General features: G+C 39.8%; 1 protein-coding gene across 4 annotated transcripts in view; it reads right to left on the bottom strand.

Annotated features, from left to right (window-relative positions):
- Window positions 1-8,626: 8,626 nt before the first annotated feature.
- Window positions 8,627-25,396, bottom strand: part of LETM1 (leucine zipper and EF-hand containing transmembrane protein 1) — a 38,312-nt gene continuing 21,542 nt past the window's right edge. For 2 of the 4 annotated variants that reach the window (XM_067298313.1, XM_067298316.1), the window contains 5 exons: window positions 25,192-25,347; window positions 18,077-18,211; window positions 17,296-17,486; window positions 14,230-14,386; window positions 8,627-12,507 (listed from right to left, as the gene is read on the bottom strand). In XM_067298313.1, coding sequence (XP_067154414.1) covers window positions 12,358-12,507; window positions 14,230-14,386; window positions 17,296-17,486; window positions 18,077-18,211; window positions 25,192-25,347 — 789 coding nt within the window. In that variant the 3' untranslated portion in view covers window positions 8,627-12,357. Of the gene's footprint in view, window positions 12,508-14,229; window positions 14,387-15,166; window positions 15,310-17,295; window positions 17,487-18,076; window positions 18,212-25,191; window positions 25,348-25,396 lie in introns of those variants that run through there. The other 2 variants (XM_067298314.1, XM_067298317.1) reach the window with 2 other exon arrangements.

Genomic DNA, 25,396 nt, shown 5'->3' with positions numbered 1-25,396 from the left:
TGGAAAAGAGGGGATCACTGGACCTTGTGTACCAAATGTTTTTAGACTGTGTGTTCCCTCCCTACAAGCCTGTATTTTCTAGATTAAACCAATGCAATTCTGTTACTTGTTCCTCGCAGCAACCTATTGCTTGTTACACTGGTTAACCCTGACCCTCTCCAGTTCACCAGTATTAGTGAAGTGCAATGCCCAAACCCGGGGTCAATATATTCTAATTAACACCTCATCAACACCAGTGTAACCACCTCCCTTATCTTAGGTACAGCATTCCTATCACGCTGGCCCAGAAAGCTTTTACAAAGCAGATAAACAGCGTCCTCCCATCCCACCTGAGTTACCATCTTCTGTAGCTCCAGACCCTTTTCTGTCCCGTCCCGTCCCGTCCCGTCCCCCCGGTTCTCACTGTGATTGGCAGTCATCCTGTTATCTCATGACACGGATCCCAAAGGAATCTTTGCCTGGATTCAGGCTGAACTTGGATGTAGAAACAAACAGGCAATTCGGGTTTTTAACCTGTTTTGGCTTTAGATACCGTTGCGAAACAAACAGCCCAACAGTCCATATAACCATACAGCACTTTTTAACAAAAAATAACTGAACTATAGAGGCAGCATTTTTCTCGCTGCTGTAGGGCAGGGAGACCTGGGGCAAAACAGCATAGATATCTATAGCCCAGACAAAGGCCACATGACTCGTTGACTTTGGACAAAGACCTAGCAAGTTCCAGTTCTGCTACATAGCAGCTTTTAAACTGCAGCTACAAGCACTGGCAAATATGTTGAAAAATTCTTTACTGCTATAGTTTAAATCTAGAAAACATGCAGGTCAGAAAACATGCAGTGCAAAGGTGAATTGAAGAACAATTTTTTGTTTAAAGTTTTAACCCCACAGAGTTTACCTAGTGAACAAGTCATTTATAACTTGTAAGTCCAGTACGTATGGTATCACATAAACTTTTCAATTTATAATGTTTCACAGCGGTAGGAATTCATTATTCTATTCATCACAGCAACTGAACAAACATAACTGCTTAAAAGTAGTGGGGGAAAGAAAAAAGAAAACTTCCCACCAAAAAGTAATGAAAAGAGAGTTAATTACAGTACTTTAAAAAAAATGGTGGTTGGGCATCAGCCAAAAAGCATTCTGTTTAGACCTGGTTAAGTCTTCCTAAGGGAAGCATTATTTTTTTGATGCAGAGGTTCAAGTCTCTATTTTTAGAGCACATCACAGTCAATGAGTTTAATACTTTCCCATTTGGACCAAGAGTCTATTAGTTTTTTTCAGACCTTCTGTAATACCACATGGTAGCTTGTTCGCTTTGTAACAATTGCATAAAACTTCATCGAGTCCATGGCTGTCATTAAACTGTTTTACCCTGAATAACCTCTTGAATTGGGAAAGTGAGACTTAACTCTTCTACCCTGTGTGTTAACTGTATGACCTTCTTGTTTGCATTTCAATCCTTCCTTCGAACCCTTCAGAGCAATCAGTATGTGGGCATGCAGAGCTGCTGTTGGCAGGAACACGACAGGCTGGAGAAACAGGCTGATGAAGCTGGACAAAGTCCTGCACTCGGGGAGGAACAGCCCCGTGCACCAGTACAGGACAGCTATCAACTGGCTAGAAAACAGCTTTGCAGAAGAGGACCTGGGCGTTCTGCTGGACAAGCTGAACATGAGCCAGCAACGTGCTCTTGCAGCAACAAAGGCCAACAGCATCCTGGGCTGCACTAGGAAGCTCGTTGACAGCAGGTTAAGGGAGGTCATCCTTGCCCTCTCCTCAGCACTGGTGAGACACCCCTGGAGCGCCGTGTCCAGCGCTGGGCTCCCCAGTACAAGACAGACATGGACATACTGGAGTGAGTCCAACTACGGGCTGCAGAGACGATTAAGGGACTGGAGCATCTGACATATGAGGAGAGGCTGAGAGAGCTGGAGAAGAGAAGGCTTCGGGGGGACCTTACGCTGTCTGCAACTACTTAATGAGAGGGTGTGGAAAAGACAGAGCCAAACTCTCCTTGGAAGTGCACAGCAATAGGACAAGAGGCAGCAGACAAGTTGCAACACAGGAAATACCTACTACATTTTAGGAGAAAAGCTTCACCATGAGGGCAGTCAAACACAGAAGAGGGGCCCAGGGAATCTGTATAATCTCCATCCTTGGAGACATGCAAAACACGACTTGACAAGGCCATGACTGAGCTGATCTAAACTTGCTCTGAGCAGGAGTTTGGACTAGATGACCTTCTGTCACGAAAGGAGTGATGCACTTCACTCGTAAGAGGGAAGCAGCACTACGTTTATTGCAGTAAGACAGAGACTTAACAAAGTTCAGTCGTAAATAAGAACGATTTAATGAGGTTCGATTGGCAAGGTTCACTCAGTTATTTACTGCATGAAGGACAGGGTCAGATGCACACGCAACAGAGACCCTCCCGTTGAGTCACGAGGTTCAGACTGGACCCGCTTGCTTTCTAAACTCCTCCGGAGAGGAGCCTAGGTGTGGCTGGATCCAGTCCTAGTCTCAGGCTTGGTCAATGGTTTATGTCTAAGGGATTATGTGCGCAATTAGTCAGAGATATAACTCAGCAAAGTTTCGTGAAGTTTGCAAAAGTTCAGCATGCTATTAATCACTTACTGAGGATCTGTCGCAGGTAAGGAATCTCTCAACCTTGAGGAGTAACCTTGAGAGGCGTCCCTGCTCAAGAGGAGGTTCTGCAGTGCAGCCCGCTGCCATGCAGGAGAGCTCCAGGGGCTCTGGGCTGCCCCCTATTTAAGGGGGGGAGATGTTTGACTCATAGTCATACTTGCATGCTAGACGGGCCTTAGTTGGCGCATGCTCAACCGGCCCCTACATACGTGCTGTTTACAGGGAGGTCAGGTTGAGGGGGAGAGAGCCCATCAGTGGGGGGGAAAGGAGCACACCGTCACACCTTCAGGTATCCCTTCCAACCTAAATTATTCTACGATTCTACAGCTCAGGTCTTTTCACCAAGCTTGTTTTTTTGGTTTTTTTTTAAACTCGCGTGAATCATTTGAAGCTTCTGATCCAAACCTCTGAATCACATGCAACTAACCCTCCCTTAACTGACCTAGCATTTGATCCTAAAAACACCTCATATCAAAGAAATTAGAGTGGACTTCCAGTTTTTGTTAACTAAGTGTTCATAGTACTGAATAATATATCTGATAAGCCCTTGAGGCCAGAGATGAATATGCCTTTCTTTCCACAGGAGAGCTCACCGCCACCATCGTTTTTATAGCAGCCGGAAAATGGTGGGCTCTGCAGAAAGATAGAAGCCAAGATTTTAAAGCAATTCACATCGTTGCAAAAGGACGATGTACGCAGAGCTGCTCAGCACTGACCTGTAGAAATGGAGCCAGACTGCTCTGGAGCCAAGACATATGAAAAACCACAAGGCACCCTCAGACACCTTGGTCCAGGTGTCTACACTGAAGAGCTTATAAGCAAATGTTACGCATAACCAACCCAAAAGGAAGGGCGCCAAGTCGGGGAGGACGCAGGCCAGTAACAAGAGAATCAGGAAACTCTTGGAGGAAGCGAGCAGCTTCAGAGTTGCACACACCTTAACGCATCCCGCAAGCGGCTCAACAAATAAAATGCTGTCAGGTGGACTTTTCCACCTAGCAAACTGAAGTCGAATGACTAGAAATTGGCAAATTTCACTAGAAGCAGCTTGGGGTTTTGTTACCTGATGTTCCAGGATGGGGAGTTAATATTTTGCTATTTCCCTTTTTTTTTTTTTTAAGATTCTTTCCCCTGCTTCCTTCCTGCACAAGAAAACGCCCACAAACCACAGAGTGATAGTAATGCACTAGTATAAGAGCTCGCCAAAGGACTGCAGTAGATTCTCTTTTGCTGTCAATTTTCAAATCAAGATTGGAGACCTTCCTGGAAACTATGCTCTCTTTTAAAGAGGAATTAATTTTGGGAAGTCCAGCAGCCACTTCTGCTATGTCAATTGACCTGACAGCAAAGGTTTGCGAGCCAGCGTCATCACGTCAGCAAACGGTGAGGAGCCGGAGTCTGAAGCACGGGGTGGGAGAGGCTGGGGAGACCCAGCGCTGAGCTGGGAGCGCAGAAACAGCTGCACACAGCCTTGAATATCCAGCAACCTTACTGGAAGAAAAGACGTGACAGACGAAGAGCTGGGAAACAGCTCGTGAATGCAGGATAAGAAGCTGGCTAAAAATACAAGCCAGGGAAAATCAGGAAGAGGATCAAATGAGGGAAGCAATGTGCCTTGCATAGAGGGAGGGGGACGCTAGCAGCAGCGCTTTAGCTAGAAGGTGGCAGATGAGATGGCTGGAGACCACAGAGCAGCCACCGCGATGTGAGCATTTAGTAATTTGGCAGTTGGGCCAGGGACGAAGTATCAGGCCCTGGCTGGGAAGCAGCAGGGCGGTAGGGAGCGAGGGAAGGGGCTGCTCCAGGCCGGGACCTCGCGCGCCTCGGGCAGCGCCAGCCCGGCCCTGGGCCCGCGTGCAGCCACGCAGCGGGCGCCATTTGCCTGAAGCGCGCAGATTCGGCCTGCGCTCGCCGAGCTCCGCGAGCGGCCGGGGCACGCCATCTAGTGAACGGCGACCGCGCGCTCGGCGGGGCCGAACCCCCACCCGGGCCAGAGCCGGCCTCACCCTGCTGAACCCCCTGCAGCAGATGCATCTTCACACGCACCGACCTGAAATAAGGAGTATAGGGCTCCGATGGCAGTTTCGAACTCAAGAGCAAATTACAGGGGGGAAAAAAAAAAGAAGGCATAACCAAAATAGCACCATCAAATCTACCCCCCTGCACAAGCTATTTTAGTTCTTGACACTGCTACAGATCCTCTGCATCATCTTGGAGAGTTTATCTGTTTTCCACCCCTAGAGTCCTCTTGATCACAAAGATATTAGGAGTTTTGGGGGGGTTGTGCTAATGCTTTCTCCCCCTTGCCATTCATTTCAAGAGGGTTTTTTGGACTGGTATCAGTTTAATTCTTGCATTTGTAAGCCCAAATCTGAAATACCCTAAAGGACCTCATTTTCAGAGCGAGTACAAAGCATTTTCTGGGAGAAAGGAGAAAAAAAAAAAACCCAAGTGGTTTAGGTACACCTGAAATCATACCGAGTCACTAACGGACCACAGCATCACATTTATTACAGAATTTGGATATGTAACTCTGCCTGCAGATGGTAAGTCTAAACACAAGGATGTGCATGTCTTCCCTCCCAGTGTCACTCTCATTTTGAAGACTAACCCTAAGAGCATACTTTGTCCTGAAGTTTTGTGGCTAATGAAAGGGCATATATAGTTTCCTGCGATAAGGGCACGCTAGATTCAAAGGGAACGATAAACGCTTTCTGATCTTCTGAACGCGACATATAGACTGCACCGGGGGCAAGGGTGGAACTGGCATAATTATCACAGAGAAACGTGTTCAGCTTGAGGCAGGCTACTAATGACTGCGAGTATACACAGACCAAGCACTGAAAACTGTCTAGTGAAGAGACATTCACTGGAAAGATTAATGGTCGTCAATGATTTCAAGTCTACTTCCACCAGTGCAAAGCAAGGTACTGAGTAACTGAAGTGTAACATGGACTCCAGACATCTTGTATGCTTAGTCCTGCATGTTTAACTACGGAAAGAGAAAAGGGAATGGTTGGGAGAGAGAGAGGAGAGGGAAGAAAAACATGCTGCTTTTCTTACTTCTTTAGGATGTATTACCTGATTGAACCTGGGGAAAAAAACTTATATTTTAAAGTCTGAAGTAGGCTGCACAGATTCCCAGCTTTTCTGCATAGCAGGCTCTAATCCCCATCTTAATTTGGTAAGACGCCACTCGAGACTTTTTAAAATTTTGTTGCTTATCTCCAAGTTACAACTCAACTCCTTCCAGAAGCTCTCCTTAGGACAGATTCTGAAGATCTTGTTTAACCAACAATCTGAAAAATGTGGTTAGAAAATACTACGAAGGAACTTTGATTACTCTCACGCTGGAGTTAAGACAAAAGGAGGAGGGAGGGAGGGAGAATCCACAGACTCTCCCAACACGCACAAGAGACTTGACATCTTGAACTGTTGGCTGCAGCATCCACCAAGACATAAATCAGGCCATTCATGAAGGGGTCTGGTCTGCCAATATACATAAAGAGAAATACTAGACGGAAAGAGGCAAATCTGAATTAGATCCATCTCTTGCATAGCAGAAATCCTTTACGCCAGTTAGATGAGAGAAACTGGTGTTTGAAAACCACAGAAGGTTTGGCAAGTGTAAAGTTTTACATGCTAATGAGCCCCCAAAGAATTTTGACCTGTGAAGGATATTTAACTACTGAGAAAGATTTATATCCAATACTACACAAAAATGGAAGTGAGCACAGAGTACAGGGAATTAGAAACATACTACAAACATCCTCCTGTTCACATCAGCGTTGGAAAAAAAAGCTTAAGAAAATACCAGAAACACTTTTCAGTACATAAGTAATGAGAAATGTAAGATTCCCTAGCCAGGGAAATTATTAAGTATGGTCTGTCACTGTTTGTATTAAGTATCTAAAAGCCTTATCACTACAAAATACTGTAACAGGCTTTGTACAAAGAGAGACCCTCTGCCCTGGAGAACTTGTAATCTACCTACTCAATGTCAGGGAAGTTTTATGTAACTAGAACTGAGACACAAGAGCCGTCCAATCTATTAAGAAGAGCCATTAACTGAGCACAGATTTCTCAAGCCTCGGGTCATCCATCTTTTCTCCCCGCAGGAAGAATCTCAGTGCAGACCTAGATAGCATTGAAATGTCACTTCACTGAAATAGTTTGCACCAAAACTCCTTCTATATTAATACTTTTAAAGACCTGGATTTCATGAAGTCTAAAATCCGCAAGAGTTTTTCAACTAGCTTGCTTCATACCTGAATTACCAGTCTCATGTAAAAGAACAGAAGCTTCTATAGAGTGAAATGACAGCAGTATCTTCAGAATGGCTTCTTTTTCATTAGTGAAGCTAGTTACCATTCCCTCTGCATACACTTTCATACAGTGTATATAGTCTCATCTGTAATAATGGGAGACTAGAATTTGTGCTTTGTCTGCCACCTACCCATACTAAAGCAGACTGACCAGGCACTCTACTTGATCATTTATATCACTTTATTTTGTTTTCCCCTTACGTCCAGGCCAGAGAATCCAAAATCATATTTTTTTCTAAAAGTTTGTAACAATAACTAGATATAATTGTTCTAAATGGGTAATATGTATTTAGAAAAAAAATACCATTTCTTTCCTACAATCAATCCATCTCAGTAAAGAAAATACTGCATCCACAATTCACTCTCTCTCTTGGGCATTTGAGGCATGTAACTATGATCAAGTGCACTTTTGAACATGCACTTTTAAGTTTACAAACTCAAAACCATGATTTCTCTGCTAGTCTGTTTTACCACACTGCTGCACAACAATCATATTCACTCCAAATTAGTCCATCATTAAAGGAAATTTTAAAGCAAAATCTTAGGAAGAACAGGTTGTTAGTTTTGTTTTTAAAATAATGGTTAACTATGGCATTTGGCTTTAAGAAAAAAGAAAAAAAACCCTGCAATCCAATCTAGCTTATCTATTAAGCATCTCAAGACAGCAGATTATTTTATTTTCAGCCATCTGTTGAAATAGTTTGACACTAGAAAGAAGATCCACAGAAGCACGTACATACCCAAAAACCATTCAAACGGGGCCAAGATACTAAATACTTTTGTCAGTGTAAGCCTCTGCAATACAATCTCTTTTGGGTACAGATCATCTTTGCTACGCATTGCTGTAAGTGCTCAACACAGCTGGGCCAAGCCTGGTGTTGAAGCTTCTGAAAACAACTGCAATACGAAGTATGTTTGAGACAGTTCAATTATTTCCAAGGGATGATATGCGCATTAAAATACCTTTTCGACTTGGACTTCTATCTGTCTTCCCACCCCAGGCTGCCAGAGCTTCTAGAAGAGAGAGAACAATAAATCACTAAGAGTTTTTAAATAAAAAAAGCACATAGCTGGGTATGCTCAAGACTTACAGATTTGCTGTACTCTGAAAATATTTTTGTAAAGAATAGTAAGAAGATTACAGTGGACTGTGTATTATTTCGCAAAATTGGGGGTGGGCACTGTCATGGCATGACATACAAAAACAATATGTGGAGCAATTTCAAATGTGGTTTGTCCCTATGTAACTTGGACAAAGACCAAGTACTGCCAGAAATGCTGATGGCTCCTGAGGAGGCTCATTTCCATTTGGAATAGACTTTGGCCTTTCCATTTGTTCCTTATAGTAAAAAGGAAACTGCTCACCACCTTCTCATCTGAATGGTTTGGTACTATTCAATCCACCAGGCAAGCAGTTCCAGTTACATTAAGAAAACTTCTACAAGAATGAAATAAAACACAAAACAAAAAATCCCACACGCCAGACACACACACAGAGACATTTTACAGGTTTAACTTGCCCTCTTCCAACCTGAAATTTTCAGTTATGATACTCAGCCCGTCACTGACCAGCTCTGGGCCTGGCACGTCATCTGAACAATAACAGGTAATGCTAAATAATAATCAAAAGCAACAGGAAAGTAATGGACGGATTAGGTTTCAAAATAATACATTTATTCACTCTGAACAGAGGACACAAACTCCAATTAGCTTAAAAATTTTATACTACGTTATGGCAAACACAGGACCAGTATGCTCAGAGCATAGACACAGGATTTACAACTTAAAATTACAACATGGGCTGAAATTCTTAAACTGAAAGGCAAAACTTCAAATACATATCAAGAACAGAATATGGGATTTTTCTTTTAATTAAGTATACCCAATAATTTGATATAAACAATTAAAAAGAATTTAAATACATGCTAAAGTAGCTAAAGTGTAAATGATTAGCAAGATATGTAGATATAAAGTTACAAGAAGTATATTGGAGTTGTATAAAAGATGCAACTTTGTCCCCAGACAAAGCCTACAATATAAGGTACTAATCTTGTCAAGAGAATATTCTCTACTGACACGCAGTCCTGCTGACAAACTACCTAGTAAACCAGCTTTCTGGTATTTTAACTTGCAGGCAGATTTACTTACGCAGCATGCATTCAGTAATGAAAGTCTCAGTAAAACCATCTTTTGAGATAATATGAATTGGAAATAAATTCTTCAATAAAATAGGTCTTATAACCTGATTGTTTTGAAGGGATGATACAAAAGGACATCCTATGTTACTTCTCTTCCTTGTCAAATTGAGTTTTATTACTAAGCTTTTTTAATTTATTTATATTTTTCCCCGAACAGTTTATAATCAAAATCTGATCTTTATGGAAATCTGAAACAACCCCAACAACGGTCTTACTGATCACCTAAGTCTGAGCTTAGAGGCTTTGCCTGTGTAAGTCACAAGGTCACCCAAATCTCACACATCCCTTAATTATTTTAACAAATATTTACATCTCCTGACTAAATATTCATTCCGGAATAAGTTCTGACCAGCTACTGTACATTTGGATGTCATCGTTTCTCTGAAAGTACTGCAGCTTCTGGTTTTTTGGTCAACACTAAAGACAGCAAAACACTCCATTTGGAGCTAGTCCACAAGCCAGTGATTCGCTTAAGTTGCCTTTATCATCTGTATAGAGCTGCTCATGAAGGGTCTGAAACTGGGCGACTGAATCACCGAGCGCATCCTAATCTTTTTAAGCTTGCAGAACATCTGTTGTTAAAGTCCAGCTGTCGTGGGCTTGTCTACTTCCCACAGGAGAAGGCAGATACTTCCCGCTAAAATATTGTGCCGTGGTCGACACATAGCTGACTTGGACTCCTTAGATAACAGGGGGAAACCGACATTTGTGATTGAAAGCAATACATTTAAGTGTATTTCATATAACCTATTAAATTTTCACAATATACCAAGTTTCAGACAAACCCAAAAGCTACAAATGATCAATAAACATGTCACAATTATTTTAATCAGGGCATTCTTTATAAAAATCAGCTATTTTTGGCTCCATTCTTATTTAGTCCACAGAAAAAATTCAAATGAACAGTAAACACTATAAATAGCAGCAGCAAAGTCCCAAATAATACAGTCAGATACTTTACTGTCAGGCCAGTTAAAGCTGTATAAAGCTTAAATCAGTAAATCTTTGAAAACAGCTTCTTCTGATATTTCCATATTTTAAAAGTAAATGCATTCAAGTCCACTCCATTCTTAGACTTCCGATACTGCATGAAAGCTAGAGGACAATTTTAGTTAGAGTATCTTTATCACACTTCAGCCAGCTGACCTTATCCCCGCATAAAGATCAAGGAATGTCAAGTAAGACTGTCATACAATTTTTTTTCAAACTGAAGATATTTTAGTAATGCAAGACTGAGTGTACTTCAGAGTCCACTAATTCTAATTTTAACCATACAATGTCAAGTTAGTTTTAAAACTGTATTTTAGTGAAATTAGTTTTACTCTTGCATTTTCATCTAAGGTAAGTTTTGGCCTAAAAAAGCTTATAGTGAAGTTGTATCTTCAAAATCTACAAACTGACTTCCATGCCAAGATCTCCAAGTTAATCTCAATTTACAAGAAAGAAAATAGTCCCCTAGGATTATATTAACTGCAAAGATCATACTGATTTGAAATTTCAGCTTTATCACAGCAATTTTACTAATAAGATAAAATTACAGTAACTCTCTGGAGGATCGGTAACATTGCCGTAAACAGCTTTCTTTGCAAACTGTACAGAATACAAACTCAACACTTGAACTAAACGCTGACCCTTCTTCTAAAATTAATTTTACTGTACATCTTGCTTTGGAACAACTAAATGCTATGGTCCGTCATGTAAGCCATGAGACTGTCCAAACTCTTTTTTGTTCCACTAACTTCAAATGAGTTTTTACAAATAATTCAGCCAATCTAGATAAATATTGATCATATAATTATGCTGAAAAACACTTGGGAGCCAACATTTTCTAGGAAAATATGCAATTATTACTATAAACATTAAGTACTAACTGCCCACCTCAATATCGCTGTGCACAGCACCATCATAAAATGTGCTCTCTATAGAGCACACAAAATCAAGGTTTATATGCCAGGAATTATGGAACATTCTACAGTTGGTATCTTTGTTTTAAAACTTGAAAATTTACTGCTAAAGACAGACTTTAATGAGTAAACCTGGACTGTCAGTATTTAATTACATGGTTAAAGACAGTACTGATAACAAATAATCTAGAAAACCAATGATGTAATCAAAACACTGGCTGTATCAGATGTCACTTGGTGTGACTGCACAGTCAGCAAGGCCATGAGATGAAAGTATTTATGTACTCCAACTGTACTTGGTTAGTGAATTTTATACCTGAGATGAAAATTGAGAGGTAAGAGAATTTGTGGTGTAAATAACCATCAGGTGAACAAGAACAAACATGCTTTCATGACTGTGGGTTTTTTTAAAATATATGCAAAAAGAAAAAACACAACTGACATTTTCCCCTTACAATTAGTTTCATTTTACTTTTTAGACAAACTCACTCATTTTATTGTGTGACTGATTGTGTTCTGAAACTATTTTAAAGGTTCCTATGATTCCAATGCTTTAGTAATTCAAATGGAATTTTGAGTAAAAGCAGCATCCTCTACTCCCCAGTCTTATGAAATTTAAGGCACCCATAAGAAGCAAACTTCACGGGAAGTTTTCATTCTAGGGAAAAATAAACCTGATTTTCCCCTTAACAGAAAAAATTTATGGATTAAAAAAAGTAATTAGAATGCCACATTCTCTGTCAGTGAGGCAACAGCTTAATGACATTAAACTTAAATAAAAGCAAACCTAAAGAGCTACTATTGAAGCCACAGAATCTTCACTAACGTCACAAAGATGTAATATTTTGACGGAAGTTTTTATTAAATTCTGAAAAAGCTAAAAGGTAGAAGCAGAGCAAGGTTGGGCCCTATGTAATGATGAGAGAAAATAAATGAGAAACATTCTTCTATGATAGATGCACTTAATTTATACAGCAAACTCTTAAGTTTAATGAATCACTGTACCACAACAATGAGTGCAAATACATAATATTGTGGGCAGGAACACTGATAAAGAAGCATATTTTGTTTTCATCTGTATGGAATGACAGTAAATTACTTGTTTGATGAACGGAAATTTCATTCCATGTGTCAGAAAACATATCTATGATTTATTACTAGAATCAGCTCAAAACGCTTTCCATAATCACAAAAGCTCAACTAATATGAAGCCATTAGACACAGAAAAATACACATGGTTTTGGTTAAATAAAAATCAGGCTTTTCTTCAAATTATGAAGTTTAATTCTTTGCTTCTGCAGCTCCCTTATCCAGTTTTTCCTTTGCTTTCTCTTTTTCTTCCAGTTTTTCTTCTTTTTGAAGCAATGCCATAATCTCAGCAACCTGACTGGTTCCAATATCAATGTCTTCTTTGTCAATCAATTCTACTACCTACACGAACACAAAATGAGACAGAGAGTAACATTTAATTTTTACATGATTGAAGCATTTCAACAACTTTAATTTTATTAAGAGAAAAGTAGCCAGTTCTCTCACATTCAAGAAAATGAGAAAAAAAAATTAGCAGCACACAGGAAACCTTTTTAAAAATGAACATGAAGTGTTACTGCTGATCATTTTGGTGGCTGGAACAGAAAGCTGATCGAGGAAAGATAAGTCATTTTTCTTTTACCTTAGCATTTTTTTTTTCCTACGTGAAACACAAACTCAAACCATAACCAATGCCTCAGGCATACTTGGAGTACTTAAAAAAGGCAAATTTTAAAGCAAATAACTTAACTTTTGACCTTTGAACACAAAGAGTCACATTTTAAAGCATTTAATAAAATGAACCCATTTATTGTTTCTGTTTCAATGGAAAGCTCATATTCAGCATCTAGTACTGCTGAAATAGTATTTACAACAATAAGCAATTCATAGGCTTCTTTTTATTGAAAAGACCTATTGCACTAAATACAAGGCATAAAATTACAAAAATTTTACAAAGTGAGGGGAGATGCCTTTTTGAAAGCAAAATAAATAAAAAAAAAGTAGCAGACACTTCCAAATTCCTTTTTGCAGCTTTCTGTACAAATGTATTCTCAGTATAGTTGAAGTTCCTAGAACTAAAGCATTATATACAGAATTAATTCAGCAATACATTTTATCTATGTTGATAAATAAAACCGAATGTGACAGCTGTTCAGAGCAGCAGTGAAGAAGAGTGAAATCGTGTTTCAAAAGGCCAGTACTGCATTTTCCAGCTGGCCATAGTATTTTTTTTTACTTTAAGTATTATTTCTATATTGGGTAGAAAAATTATTTACAAGGGAGTAAGTTTCATGGTATCTCTAAATTTACCTTGTAGAACAGAAGCAAGAAGAAGGAGAAACGGAGGGAAAACCTGAGAAAATTCTGCAAAATGAGAAAACAGGACAAAGCAGGCAAAGAACAGCTGCCTGAGAGTACAGTGCCACACAGGTAACACAATATTGACTAGACAGAAAATGCCTCTGAAAAGCATTGAGAGGGAGCAGAAAGGCAGCAGAAAGAGAGAATGGCCAAATTATCAGAGGTCCTTTATTTCTATTAGTGGAGAACACTTAAAACTTACAGGATCTGAGCTTACACACTGAATCAGTCATTTGCAACGGACCTAAAGAACACCTGATGGCCTGATGTCTTTCAAGCATAGGAAATATAGGTCACAACGAAACATCCAGGATATACTGGTAGGCAAAGAAGTTATTCCTTTGTATTGACATAAAGTATATATATACACATTATGTCAAGATTTCGGCTAAATACTGGTGTTCCTCAAGCTTCTTTTCTAAAAGCTCCTTCCCCATCTTCCCTCCCATCTACTAATAGCATAACAAAATTACTGTATTTTACAGCATTTGACGGATGCATACAGGAAAATCTACAGCTTTAAAGGTAACATGGATAAACAGACACAGGATAAAAATCAAATTTTCCCCTCCAAAATAGCCATGGAAATTCTGAAGATGCTAATACGTATTATAACATCTATTTACAGCACATTCTCAAAACCTCATCTTTATCTCAAATAAAGACTCTGTGAAAAAGAAAGCAATATGAAATTGTGTCAAAACAGGGGAAACATTTGAAGTATGGCTAGCCATATTTTTTTTAAGTATTCCTCAGACTTACCTTAACAACATTATCTATATCAATTTTGCCATCCTTGTTTTCATCTAGTGCCTCTGCAATCCTAGTTAGCTTCTCCTCTGGAATCTTCTGAATTTGTTTCATCACGTTAAGGAGCTCAGCAATACTGATGAGATTCTCCCTAAAGGGGAAACACAACCTGTATATGGCAAGCAGTTACTCCAAAGGAGTAAAGGTGATAGTACTGAAACATACAGTACTGAAAGTCACCACATTGCAGGTCATTTATAAAACACTAATAATTTTAACCCTGAACAGAATGTAAAAAAGTAAAAATGAGTTACTGATCAGCAAGCAGATTTCAAGTGACCTTTTATCTTTCCATAGAATCTCACACTTCAGGTTTCCACATGCTTTACTGCACAAATGTAAGCAGCTAGTGGCATTTGAAATAATGTTTGGCACAGTTTCTGTGCTTCCCAGCATGTATATCTAATGCCCTTTCCCCTCCCCTATTTATTCAGGGTGCACTGCCAAGCCCCAGTCCTTCTTTTGGATTTAGAGAGGCTGGCCTATACAAAATAAAGCAAGCAGACAAGAAAATATATGTGAAAGTCACAGGAAAGCAAAAGCTAAGAACTAATCTCTTTAGCAACTTAGCTGCTTTGCTGGAAAAAAAAAAAAAAAAAGCCATAATTTGCTCAAATCAAGGAACACGCTTTGCAGAAGAAAGACCTAAACGTCACACTGTGACTAACAGATTTGAGAAACTGCCCATTTCCATTGTCTGCTTACTGATATCATGAAGCTAACATTGTCTATTTTCTGCACACTGAAGACTCTGCTTGCCTAGAGCTTTATTAATTTATTTTGAAGAACCACCTTCCAGCACAGGTCAAGCTGAAATGCAGGAGACAGTGAACCCAACAAATATTAAATAGAAGGGTATTATTAGTATAGTCCTAACTTCATACCTGCCTAACCTCTGGACACAGACTGACTTTTTTTCAGAAAGCATTTCTCAGACTGCTACTAAATGTCCTGGACTTCTGCTGTTCCTACGACTCTTGCTTTGATGGCTTGGCAATGACTGCATCGACCAGATTCAAATGGTAAAAGTAACTTGAATAGAAAAGAGGAGGGGGGTGTGGGGAAAAAAAAAAAAAAAAAAAGGCATCATTACATTAAGCTTGAACACTTCTCCTTAAGCCACTGAAAATATAATGCACCTTACACAGTAATTATATGGGATATGAATCCAAAGTATTCCTAACATTTTCATGCAGTAGCTTGAAAATTCAACTAGTGACCAGCAGGATTTATGCAAGACCCTGAAGCAGACAGGAAAGTTGCTTCAGTGTTCCCAAGGCAGGGAAAGGTACACTCACACACACAGAGGCAACTGACAGAATCGGACCAGAAGTTTCAAGGCATCCTGGATTACTCTGTGCGCCCTGAAGCTCAGCTATAGGCCAGCGGTAACTGCCCATCGAGTAACATCCACGGCGGATGGCTGACAGGCCTGTTAAGCATCATCAGTGCAATTCATGCCAACATATGGAAATTTCTTCCCACCTGATCCAGTTCTGCTTCCTTTTGCTGATGGCTATATCACTGGTGCCTCACATCACTTCGATAAGCTGCTTTCCCAGTGGGGCAAAGATAAAGACCTTCTGACAGACCAAAGGGAGGGCTGAAGATCACCCATTTGGAACATCAGTTTAAAGATATTGGGGAAAAAATAATCTTGTTCAAAGAAGTCTTTTCCCTCTTTCGCTGAAGATAACAGCGATTTTCCAATACATTTAAATGGAAACCAGGTTTTCAAACAACAACAAATTCAAACCTAAACGTCTGAATGAAAGCCTAGTGCTAAAGGGTCTAAGGATTGATTTGGGCCCCTGGGAATTATGGTAATATAACTTGAAGTTAAAAAAAACAAACAAACAAAAAAAACCCCACACTCTGATAATTAAACAATGTTTAACTAATCAATTCCAGTCATCCACTATCACCTACAAAAATTAGATTTTTTTTTTTCCACAAAGCCATTCATTACATAATGTATGGCTACATTCAGAAGAAGCACATGCAATACTCTGTTTTAGTTTACACATTGGGATGGTTATGACCAACAACTTCTCTATAGCATCTTTCACATGTCCTTCTTGATCTTATTATACAAAACTTGAAACAAATGACTATTTGCCATGGGGACTGGAAAAAGAGCATAGAAGCAACAGAAGCAGAATGCTTTTTTTTTCAGGTTATGTTCTTTGGGAGCTGGGAAATTCTCTTAATGAATCAGACAATAAAATGGTGTAAGCACAAACTAGATTAATACTGTATTCATAATCACAAGTTGTGAGAATTACTGTCACAGTTTATAGGCAATTCAGTGTCATTAATGTGCAATGTAGGATTGTCTGAGAGACTCTCCAGTAACATCAAGACCTGGAAAAGTGCTGATAAATTAATTTTGCAAAAAAACTATGTTAAGAAAGAATGTTCTTTGAAAATCTGCAAGTTTGCTAAAATTAAAACGGAGCAGAGTTTTGGAAAGGAGTCGTGTAGAATTATCTGCTCACTTCCACTAGATCTGCTCCTCCATTTCTCTCTGAAGTAGTATCTGTTTACACTAGAGACAAAAATAGATTTTACTGCAATTTTCCTCTCACTGACACCCACACTACTAAAACAGAACAAACATGAATCTGCTCATAATCCTGTTCCGCACCTTTTCAATCAATGACATAGGGCAAACCTACTGCCTGAGGATCATGACTAAAAGCATGATTTCACCTGCATCATCTTTAGTGCTACAGGTAGGAACAAGATGCTACAACTTGACTCGCAGAACCACATCAGGACTTGCATCTGAGGAAATCATACCTCCCCTCCCCCACCATATTTAACATCTCTCAGCAGAGAGAAAAGTATACAGTACAATTTCATTAATTTTGTTTTTAAACCTATAACTTAATTTAAAAAAAACATTTATTTGCTAAGTCTTTTCTAAACTGCCTAAGGCAAGAAATCATACATCATACAAGAGAGACTGAAGGTGAGCAGCTTGAAAGAGACATTTGCTGCTCTCAAGTCACTTACCCAGCAGGTGGACTATCACCACCTTCCAGCTTGACATCCACTGTCTTTTGACTTGTCTCTAACTCATTAATAATTTTGTCTATCTGGCCAATCATTCGGTTCACCCTTTTGGTCAATCTCTTGCTTGCCTTTGACTCTTCCACTACCTCTTCTTGCCCAGTTTTAGATAGCTCCTTTATTTCTTGCAAATCCTAAAAGAAATAGTCAAGAGAAAGAAAACCTTTTGTGGGACTGAATTCTCAATGACAGAGCATTACTGATTTAAGAGATCAGAAATTTCAAGACAGGAGTCATTAGCAAATGAAGAGATATATATAGCCATAATGACATTAAAACATTCAACTTAAACACTGCAGGTATATTCATGCACCTCTAAAATGTTATTTTCCACATCTTTCACCTATAACCACCTTGGCTGAGATTCATTTTTACCTAACTTGAGTTATCTGTAATACTGACATCTAGGTAAAGATACATCCATGCTTGATGAGAAAACCAAATGAACTGCAGTATGCTCAACACCTGTTAGTCTAGTCACCCTGGGAATAAGATCAGCATTCGCAGCTGGTGGGAACTACACCAATGATTTTAACTAGGTTTTAAACACGTTATACAAATGAGGCTTTGTATTGTCACATACAGCAGTATAAAGCCCAGCTATTCAACTACCAAACACAAGCTAATGGACATCCAGATAAGATTATCTTTAACTATGCGGTTTGTTTATGCTAAGACTACACATGAACAGAAGTAAAAACAACTTTCTTGTCCCATCCTTCACCTCATTATAGTCCTGGACATCACCCTTCAACTCCTCAAGCTCTTCCTTTTCCTTTGTTAGTGATTTTTTCTGCTCCTGCAGCTTGGTGCAAGCATCACTCAGCATGTCAATCTCCTCCTTAGTTATTTCCTCACCCTGTAAAGGAAAATATATACAAATCAGCAACAGACACATTTGTGATTTTTCCACAAAAATTTGAAGTCTTTTACCAAAAAAGACAGACTCAAGATTCTTTTTCTATGTCCGGAATCAGTATCATAGACTGGCATTTTGAGGCTAATAGAGATCTTAGGAGTGCTAAGGCAATTAGTTTGGTATGGTATATATCATTTAAGTGTATTAGTATCAAGTACAGGTGATTCATTATGTGGGTTTTGGCTCTTTGAAAATCTGTACCTAATTTTCTCATCTTAAAATGTTTTACTTAGTTCTTTGCTGTTTGTGTTGTAAAAAACACAAACAACTGAGAAATGATTCATTATATACGGAAAACAAATTAATTACATAAAAAAAATTTTAGAGCAAAGTTTAAGAAGCTGAGCTGGAGGGTAGTGATCTCCAGTAACTCTTTTAAAGTAAGCAGATGAACATTCCTAGCGTGTTAGTTATTTTTGTTTCTTGAAATACCCAACTTGGAATAAAAAACTAACCCTCAACCAAATGCACCAAAAATAAGACTACTAGAATGATTCCTGGAAAAATACTAACACCAGATACTAGCAAAAACTGGTGAGTTACACTAATTTTACCCACACAGCAGATTTTATTTTGAATGGCAAACTCTGAGCAGCCACATAAACACAGTATAGAAAGACACATGCAAAAAAGTATGCCACGAAGAGGGAAGGATACTATGCTTCCAAGAAACAACTATACAACAGTTCACAAACCAAGCATTCAGTCTCTGTCATCTCAGAAAGACAGTTTCAGAGTACTATTAATAGCTAGACATTAACCTCTCTTCACATTTTAATACAGTATCTATACCTCACCTTAATCAAATAATAAACCAACACACACCACCTGAAAGCAACTCCATTCAAAAGCAGATTCCTCTGCCTCATAAATCAAATTGGACATCTTCAGCAAGTCAGTAGGATTACATTTTTTTCCTAACAGGCAGTAACGCATATTAATGTGGAAAAAAGTTTCAAAGAAATATTTAGTTCCCTTAATTATTTTACACTTAGCAATCTTTTATCAGTCCTGAAATAAACCTCTCTCTCAAATACAGTTTGCTGTCCTCATCTCTCAAAAACCACAAAAATCAATCTTGTTGAGTAATACCAGTGCATCTCATTCCTCCTTTCAATTTTCTGAAACAGTATTCCATAGCATTTAAAGCCTTCGCAAAATGTGAACAAGCATTTTCAAGGGCACAGGTTATGCTGCAACCTATGCTGCAGAAGTAAGGCTGCATTAACTTTGCTTCTCATTTCTCATATCACAGTTAAGATTGTTGAAAAAGTCCTACTTGTGGCCCAGTGTCATTCTCACGGTGTTGGTGATGTGGCAGGCAGCAGTGCAAACTCCATTCCAGATATGGCAGTTTAAGCTAGCTGCAGTATCACTCATCTTTGTGGTTTCCAAAAGAGATCATCCCAACCTCGCCTGTCTCTCTCCCACGACATTCCTCACGGCAGCACTAGCACAAATCCAGCTATGCAGTCAGCTGAATCAGCTAACTCAACACACACAAAAATTCATGATTTCAGTGTGGATTAGTTTGTTCTGTTATTACCATTAAAACTTGTTTGGCAGCATTCTAAATTAAACAAAGGAGGTTATAATAATAGCAAGTAGATAATGATGCTGTCTAGGAAACTAAAAAAATATTTTTTCTACTTGAAACATGCATTTCAAATTAATGTTATTCTGCAGAATAACAATGGGATTTAGAAAAATCTAGGTACAAGAATAAAGTGTTCAGCTATAAAAACTCAAGGTACAACTCAAACATAAAAGCATACAAGAGATGGAAGCAGGGACAGATGACACAGGTGCTGTCTGAGCGTGCAGGGATGGGGTTAGAAAAGCCAAAGCCCACCTGGAGCTGAATCTGGCAAGGGATGTGAAGGGTAATAGCATGGGCTTCTACAAGTACATCAGCAGCAGAAGGAAGACAAGGGAAAAGGTGGGCCTGCTGCTGAATGGGGCAGGGGACCTGGCAACAAAGGTCATGAAATGCAGAGGTACTTAATGTCTTCTTCAACTTGGTCTTTACTGGCAAGACCAGCTTTCAGGAACCCCAGACCCCCGAGACCAGTGGGAAAGTCTGGAGCAACAAGACTTACCCTCAGTGGAGGAGTATCAGATTAGGGAACATTTAAATAAACTGGACATACACAGGTCTACAGGACCTGATGGAATACAACCATGAGTGCTGAGAGCACTGGCCAAAGTCATTGCAAGTCCATTCTCAATTATCTTTGAACAGTCATGGCAACTGGGAGAGGTTCCAGAGGACTGGAAGAAAGCAAGTATCATTCCCTATCTTCAAGAAGCAGCAGGATCAGGGGAACTACAGGTCAGTCAGCCTCACCTCAGTCCCTGGAAAGGCGATGGAGCAAATCCTCCTGGAAACTATTTCCAAACACATGAAGGACAAGAAGGTCTTTGGAAGTAGTCAGCATGGATTTACAAAGGGGAAATCCTGCTTAACCAACCTCATAGCCTTCTACAACGACATGACTGGCTTGGTGGATGAGGGGAGAGCAATGGATGTTGTTTGTCTCGACTTTATTAAGGCTTTTGACACTGTCTCCTCTAACAACCTGATAGACAAGCTGATGAAGAATGGGCCAGATAAGTGGACAGTGAGGTGGACTGTATACTGGCTGATCTGCTGGGCTCAAAAGGTTGTCATCAGCTGCACAAAGTCCAGCTGGAGGCCAGTCACTAGTGGAGTACCCCAGGGGTCAATACTGGGTCCAATACTGTTTATCATCATCATTAGTGACCTAGATGACGGGACACAGAGCAGACCTTCAGTGAGCTTGTGGATGATACAAAGTTGGGAGGAGTGTCTGATACACCAGATGGTTTTGTCACCATTCAGAGGGACATCAACATGTTGGAGAAATTTCCTGACAGGAACCTCATGAAATCCAAAGGGAAGTACAAAGTCCTGCGCCAGTACATGTTAGGGGCCAACCATCTGCAAAGCAGCCTTGAAGAAAAGGACCTGGGGGTTCTGCTGGACAAGCTGAACACAAGCCAGTAACATGCCCTTGTGTTAAAGGAGGCCAACAGCATCCTGGGCTGCACTAGGAAGCTCGTTGACAGCAGGTTAAGGGAGGTCATCCTTGCCCTCTCCTCAGCACTGGTGAGACACCTCTGGAGCGCCGTGTCCAGCGCTGGGCTCCCCAGTACAAGACAGACATGAACACACTGGAGTGAGTCCAGCCCAGGGCTGCAAAGATGATTAAGGGACTGGAGCACCTGACATAGGAGGAGAGACTGAGAGAGCTGGGATTGTTCAGCCTGGAGAAGTGAAGGCTCAGGAGGAACATTATCAGTGTGTATAAACATATGATGGGAGGTTACAAAGACAACTAGGCCAGACTCTTCTCAGTAGTATCCAGGGACAGGACAAAAGGCAATGGGCACAATTAAAATATAAGAAATTATGTTTAAACTTAAGAAAAAATTTTTTTACTGTAACAGTGATCAAATACTGGAATAGGTTGCCAAAGGGCTGGAAGAGTCTCCATCCTTGAAGATGGTCAAAATCCAACTGGACATGGCCCTGGGCAGCCTGCTCTAGCTGACCCTGCTTTGAGCAGGGCTGGTTGGACTACATGATCTCCAGAGGCCCCTCCCTACCTCAACTATTCTATGATTTGAATTCTAGACAGAAAAGTAGGATATTTTACTGCAAAAACAGTACAAAAATAAAATTAACATAAAAACAAAACCTCCTTGATCTCCTACAGAAATATTCTAAGTAATAATTACTTAACTGCATATACAATTCAATTTTAAAACACTGGAGAGGTAAAAGACATTCCAGACCTTAATACGCAGGTACTTCTGCCATGTTTCAAACTTTGCAGCATGAAAGAAAATAGTGACAACTAATAATAAGATGTTTCTAAAAAATGCTACTCTAAAGCAACTAAGCAAGATGCAAAGCAGGTACTCCACAATCATCTGAAAACAAAACTACAAAATGCACACAAGAGACTTGCTCATGCAAGAATGTTATAATAAAGAAAGTGATATATTCATGATGAGACTGTCCAGACAGGAGAACAAAACTCCAGGGACAACAAAAGAAAGAAAAATTAAAGAGAAAATATACACCTGGAAATCCCATTTCTGGTGTCCTTAAGAAAAAAGTCTACAGAAAAGTTCCCTTATTGTGTCAAAATGTGACAATATTATTAGTGGCTTGTATTTTCAAAACACCCATTCACACAATACTATTGTCAATAATGGTAAAATTACAAATGACTAGACTTTATTTTACATTTAAAATACTCATTTCACAATCTTAATTTCTAAACTCCTAAAAAAAAAATCTTGATTTGGTTTTGATGTTCAGTGTTCAAAGAGCAACTCGTTCAAAGAGTTTTTTGAATTTGTGCAGCGAACCTATTTTGTTCTTGAATATATGTGTAACTCTGTTCTGGTGTACTACTTTATGACAGCTTTCAAAATCTATTTCATGGAACAACTGATACATATGAACACAAAACCCCCCAAAATTTGTATTTCAAAATAATTTCAAATTAAGATTATGACAACAATAGAAAAGGGGTTTGTCAGTCATAATGGAAAACATTAATTTCTGGTTTTGAATTCAGCTTTTTCCTTTAAATTGTCTAAAGACTTCACAGTCTTTTGTAAATATTTGTTTTAGATCCTGATCCAAGGAAGAGAATCAGAGCATGTCATTTTTCAATGGATTTTTAATCAACCTGTTACCACAGTATCTAACCTGTTTTCAGGTCATACACTGCCTACCCCAGAGTATGGTCATGCTAACCTGGAAATGGAGGGAGCCCTCTTGGAACACATTTCTAGGCGCTTAAAGGAGAAGGCTGTGATTGGGAACAGTGAGCAGATTTATCCAAGATTTATTCATCGTGCCTTGCCAGCCTGTGTGCTCTCTATAACAACTGGATTTACAGGCTAGGAAAGAGCAGTGGATGTCATTTACCTCAGCTGTAGCAAGGTTTTTGACACTGTCTCACATGATACTCCCAGACACAAATTGGGATGTTATGGTCTGGACAGGCAGACAATTAAATGGGTAAATAAATAGTTGGGCTCAGAAGGTGGCAGTTAATGGGTCATGCTCTGTCTGAACACTGGTAACAAGTAAAGTACTGGAGGGGTTCATACTAGGACCTGTCCTGCTTAACATCTTTATCAGAGACCTGGAGGAGGTGACTGGAGTGCACTCTCAAGTTTGCAGGTGACTCAGTTTTTTGCAAGTTTGCAAACTGAGGGTCACAGTTAGGCTTGACAGCAGGGCTGCCATTCAGAGAGAGACAGGCTGAAGCACGGGGCCAACAGGAACCTTATGAAATTTAACAAGGACAAATGAAAAGTCCTTTGCCTGAGAAGGAAGAACCCCTTGCAATGATGCAGGCTGGGCACTGACCAGCTGAGGAACAGCTCTGCTGGAAAGGGTTTGGCAGGCAGGCAGCAAGGTGAGCACAAGCCAGCAGTGTGCCCTGGCAGCAAAGGCAGCTGATGGCAACCTGGGCTGTATCAACAGGGGCGTAGTAGATCAAGTGGAGTGATTATCCCCCTTTACTTGGCACTTGTTAGACCACATCTGAAGACTACATCCCCCAGTTCTGGGCGCTCCCAATACAAGAAAGGCATCTATAAACCAAAGCAAGTTCAGCAGAGAACCATCAAAATGGACAAGGGGTTGGAGCAATTGCCCTCTGAGGAGAGGCTGAGGAAACTAGGCTTGCTCAGCCTAGAGAAGAAAGGCTTCAGGAGGAACGTTAACAGCAGCCTTCCGATACTTAGAGGCAGTCAGGAAGACTGATTACAGTGCATGGTGGGAGGACAAGAGACTAAAAACATGAATGGAAACAAGAAAGGTTCCAAATGGATGCATGGAAAAACCTTTTCACTATTAGGAGAGTCAAGTGTTGGAACAGGTTGTCCAGACAGGCTGTGGGATCTCCACCCCTGGGGGCTTTCAAGTATCAAATGGACAAAGCCCTGAGCAACCTGGTCCAATTTCACTGCTGATCCTGCTTTGAGCAAAAGGTTGGACTAGAGATCTCCCAAGGTCCCTTCCCACCTGAAATAACCTATGAACCTAAGAACCCTGGAGTAGGCAAGGTATGATATTGCCTGCAAGACTGAGAATCACACATTCAGTTCTCTTAAGTATTTGTAAGAGTCAGTGGTTCAAAGCTAGACAAACACATTTAAGAAAAGAAAGACTGCAAAAAGATTCAGCCAAACTCAAATGTTTCATTGTTCTTGCATGAACTTCTTTTGGACAATTTCTCCAGCCCAAACCAAGCCAGGTAGCAAATACTTAAGCAGAGCATGCTCTGACAAAAGTATGCTAACCCTACAAATTAACCTGTTACTTTAACTGTGCTATAAATTATGTTCACCATTATACTAAAGAAACAGTCAGACAGTACACAAAAGTTGTTGTAGTTTACACTTATATGGGAAGCATATGTATAAGAAGTTAATACAAACCTAGTAGAGTCTAGCACAAACCTAGAAAAGTCTAGTTCCACAGTAATCCTTTGGTCTTAGCTTCACTCTTCAAAGATAAATTTTTCTTTTATCTACTCCTGCCCTCTCCCCTCTCCCTCTCTCAAATGTTAATTGTATATAAACAAGCATAGATCTATTATGTCTACAAACAGTGCAAATGCCCCCTCAAGCTAGGCATATTAGTTTCAATAAGAAAGACAGATAAAGTAGATATGCAGAGATTTTTTTTGTGCTGACTTCATTTTCTGTTTTGATGGTTAAGAAAATGAATTTAAGTCTACTAATTATTTTTTAAGTGCTAGAAGGTGAGAGGTTAAAACTGAAGGACAGCCAAGGCAACTTATCACTCCTGTATGGATGTTTTGAATCTTTACATTGAGAAGTATAAAAACAATTACCCAAATTACCTTAATGCCTTCCAACACTGGTGCTGTATCTTTCAGTGTCTCTGAGTGCATCGTCATATCCACCCTTGCCATTTCTTGTTCAGTATCCACAGCTAGATGACTTTTTTTAACTTGCAAACCAGCTGCCTCAAGATCCACCGCCGATTCCACTTCTTTCTAAATTTCAGAGCCCCATGAAGTTTTAATTAAAACAAAGATAATATTA

Source organism: Apteryx mantelli, chromosome 5 (assembly GCF_036417845.1).
Source record: "Apteryx mantelli isolate bAptMan1 chromosome 5, bAptMan1.hap1, whole genome shotgun sequence".
Taxonomy (NCBI): Eukaryota; Metazoa; Chordata; class Aves; order Apterygiformes; family Apterygidae; genus Apteryx; species Apteryx mantelli.
Note: the sequence above shows the minus strand (reverse complement) of the source record. Positions and strands in the feature narration are given on the sequence as shown.